This window comes from Cavia porcellus, unplaced genomic scaffold, assembly GCF_034190915.1.
Source record: "Cavia porcellus strain 051 isolate PalLab524CR breed Dunkin Hartley unplaced genomic scaffold, mCavPor4.1 scaffold_17, whole genome shotgun sequence".
Taxonomy (NCBI): domain Eukaryota; kingdom Metazoa; phylum Chordata; class Mammalia; order Rodentia; family Caviidae; genus Cavia; species Cavia porcellus.
The window spans coordinates 50,057,811-50,061,233 of NW_026947500.1; the positions used below are offsets into that span (position 1 = coordinate 50,057,811).

A 3,423-nucleotide genomic window follows, 5' to 3' on the forward strand; every position below is an offset into this window, starting at 1 on the left:
ATTATTCTCACTATTTGCACTGAAATATTGAGCCTGGGGCTTCTTTCCAACAGCATGGACACTCCTATAGGAAGCATATTTTATTCATTACATATATCTCTCCCACTTTAAATATGGGACCTGTGCTTCTCATTGATGTATATCTTTGTTTTTGTTAACCTATGTTATATAGACTTTATATAACCACTACTATATAAAGTAGGTCTCTCTAGATTCACTTCTGAATGCCTTATTCATGCTTCACATTTAGCACAGAACACTTCACAAAAAGAATGTTCTTTTCTTTTTTCCGATAATAGATACTGCTGTTATTTTTGTTTTCTTTTACATTCTGCAGAATGCTGATACATATGTATTCTTCATGTAGTGTCTACTGTATTGTTACTTATAATTCGGTGCTCTGAATTTCTAAAGGAGGAATTTTGGAATGAAACTTTGGGACTGAGTGTGGATTAACAGAGGTCAGATAAAGTGTACCAAGACACAGTCAGATAGAAGGAATAATCTCTGGTTGCAAACATAACAGGTGACTATCATTCACAAAACCATAATATATGATGCTCTAAAAGAGAAAAGCATATACATGTAACAAATACCTCCAGTGTAGTTATTGCATGCCAGAAACATAAACTAAAATTCATAATAAATAATAACAATAGTAATGACAAAATAGAGGGAGGAATCTACAGATGATGCAGAGAGGGCAGCAGGGAGAGGAACAAAGAATCAAGATACATTAAGTATCTGCATCTACTCCATAAAATGAATACAAACATTGAGCAGTAAACATGTTCGTACATATATAAAAAAATAAAGCAAGATGAATGCTCCAAACAAAAAGAAAAGACCAGGAAAGGGAAAAGCTTAAACACCATGATTTAATCTATGTATGCTTTTATGCAGATGTAAAAATATCACATTAAATAACATTACCATTGTACAATTAATATACAATTATATAATGTTGGAAACCATATAAATGTACTATTGTAAATCAAAATCATCCCACTGCCAATAGAAACAGAGCCATTCATGTAAACAGCATAAAAAGAATGTGCATATAAATAAAACTCTCATCATGCTTAAAATCTATGAAGGTATGGTCTATGAGGAAAGGTGCAGCACTGGCACATTAATTTTACCTCAATGACTTGACCAATAGGAGGTTAGATGTTTTTTCCAGGCAGTTTTCGAAATTCCTGTCATTGTCAATGCCTGGTCATTTGTTGGCACATTTACCAATAGTACTTACATTTTGCTTGGAATTTGGAGCTGCTCTTACAGACAGGGGAGAGCATCTCATTGTTGGCAAATGAACCTAAGTATTCATTACACTTGTTATTTTACTGCTAAAATTATTTGTACTGCTTCTTCTTTCTACATAATTTTCTGTTTCCAAGTCACGATAAAAAATCTCAGACACTCAGTTGTGCAAATATTCACCTACATTTGCTTCTAAAATAATTTTCTGTTTACCCTTTTAATTCATCCCCTTTTAGTTTGAAACACACATATGTCACAGAGAACAAGACAGAGGCAGACAAATCTTTAAGTAGTTCTATATTTCCCAGTTATTCTGTGAAGAGGCGGACCAGCACTTATCTTCAAGCATTCACTCAGACTATCTTTACTGTGCATTTTGACCCATCAGTGGTGATACACAAACAGATATTACATCACCCATCAATCAGAAAGCGCTTCCTTTCCAACTTTCTCTTGAATGCCTCTTTCACCTCCTTGTTCCTCAAGCTGTAGATGAGAGGATTCAACCCAGGGACGACCATGGTATAGAACACAGAAATAACTTTATTGATACTCAGAGATGAGCCTGAGCTAGGTCGCACGTAGTTGAAGAAAAGTGTCCCATACAAGATTGAGACTGCGGCCAGGTGAGAAGAACATGTGGAGAAGACCTTCCACCTGCCATGGGAAGTCTGGATCTTCAGGATGGCCACTGTGATGCACACATAGGACACCATGATGATCGCACCGCTGAGCACTCCTATAGCTCCAGCCAAGACAAAAAGCACCAAATTATTGATCCTGGTGTCAACACAAGCTAGCGCAAGCAATGGGGAAATGTCACAGAAAAAGTGATCGATTGTGTTTGGACCACAGAAGGGTAAGGAAAATGTCAACACTGTATGGGTCATGGTGCTTATAACAGCTATGGTATAGGACCCCATGACCAGCTGCACACAGACCTGCGGGGACATGATGAGTGTATACTGGAGGGGCTTACACACTGCTGTGTACCGATCATAGGCCATGGCAGCCAGGAGAAAACACTCCATTGCCACAAAGAGACCGAGGAACCACATCTGTGCAGCACAGCCCGCAAAAGAGATGCTCTTCTTCTCTGCAAAGATATGGCATAAGGTCTTGGGGGTGACAGAAGAAGAGGAGCTAATGTCTACAAAGGACAAGTGGCTAAGGAAAAAGTACATAGGACTGTGGAGTCTGGGATCGAGCCATATGAGAGTGATCATCCCCAAGTTACTGCCCAGTGTGATGAGATAAACAGAGAGAAGCAGGAAGAAAATAGTGATCTTCTGATGGAGGTGACCTGTGAGACCCAAAAGGACAAACTCCGCCATTGCTGTCCAGTTCTTTCTTTCCATTAGGGTCACAGGGAATCTGTCACAAAAATGAAGACAATTATTTCGTTACAAAACAAAACTAGGAACTTCTATAGATAGTTTGCAAAACTAGGACAAATTGTTTAAGCACTTCTATGAAAGACAATTTTAAAATCTTATTGAGCTGGTAGTTTAAATAGGATCCCTAGTTAGTAGGTCTGTTTTACTTTTGAAGAACTTAGCACCGATCTCTAGGTTAAATTAAATTATCCAAATACGTGATCTAAAACTCGTTCTTCTTAGATTATTTTAACAGGGAATCACCATTCATGACTCATGGTATGAAGGGAAAATGAAAATCACTTGAGATTATGTTTGGAGGGGAAAACAGTAAGGTAATGAATGTCCATGTCCTCATAATAGACAAGGAAAACCTACGCAAGGGACAACTGTGCCTACTCAAGTATCCAAATGTCATGATGTTCCTAAGACAATGTTCCAGGATATACTGCCTGCTCTCCCTTATAAATGGATGTGGAAATGACCAAAGGCACACTAGAAAAAAGTTTCTCACTCTTAAGAGTAGAGAAAATGATAGTTTTTCATGTTCATAAAGAAATGCACTCTGAGAGAACAAGATTCGCTGTATGATAAGTGTAAAGTAAAATGGGGATCCATAAAAAAATTATAGGATTGGGGCTGGGGATTTAGCCCAGCGGCATAAGTACCTGCCTTGCAAATAGGCGGTGGTGAGTTCAATCCCTGGTACCGATAAAAATGAAAAAGAAAAAAAAATTATACAATGAGAACGCTGAGTAGAAAAGAAGTAAAGTCACAATTTCCC

General features: G+C 37.9%; 1 protein-coding gene across 1 annotated transcript; it reads right to left on the minus strand.

The window, feature by feature from the left end:
• Positions 1-1,676: 1,676 nt before the first annotated feature.
• LOC100721488 (olfactory receptor 5G3-like) lies at positions 1,677-2,621 on the minus strand. The gene has a single exon (XM_003464335.1). It carries the CDS (start codon positions 2,619-2,621, stop codon positions 1,677-1,679), a length of 945 nt encoding a protein of 314 aa, XP_003464383.1.
• Between the last annotated feature and the right edge of the window lie 802 nt (positions 2,622-3,423).

Coding starts and splice junctions, on each gene's coding strand:
- LOC100721488 (XM_003464335.1), bottom strand. CDS start 2,621: ATGGAAAGAAAGAACTGGACAGCAATGGCGGAGTTTGTCCTTTTGGGT.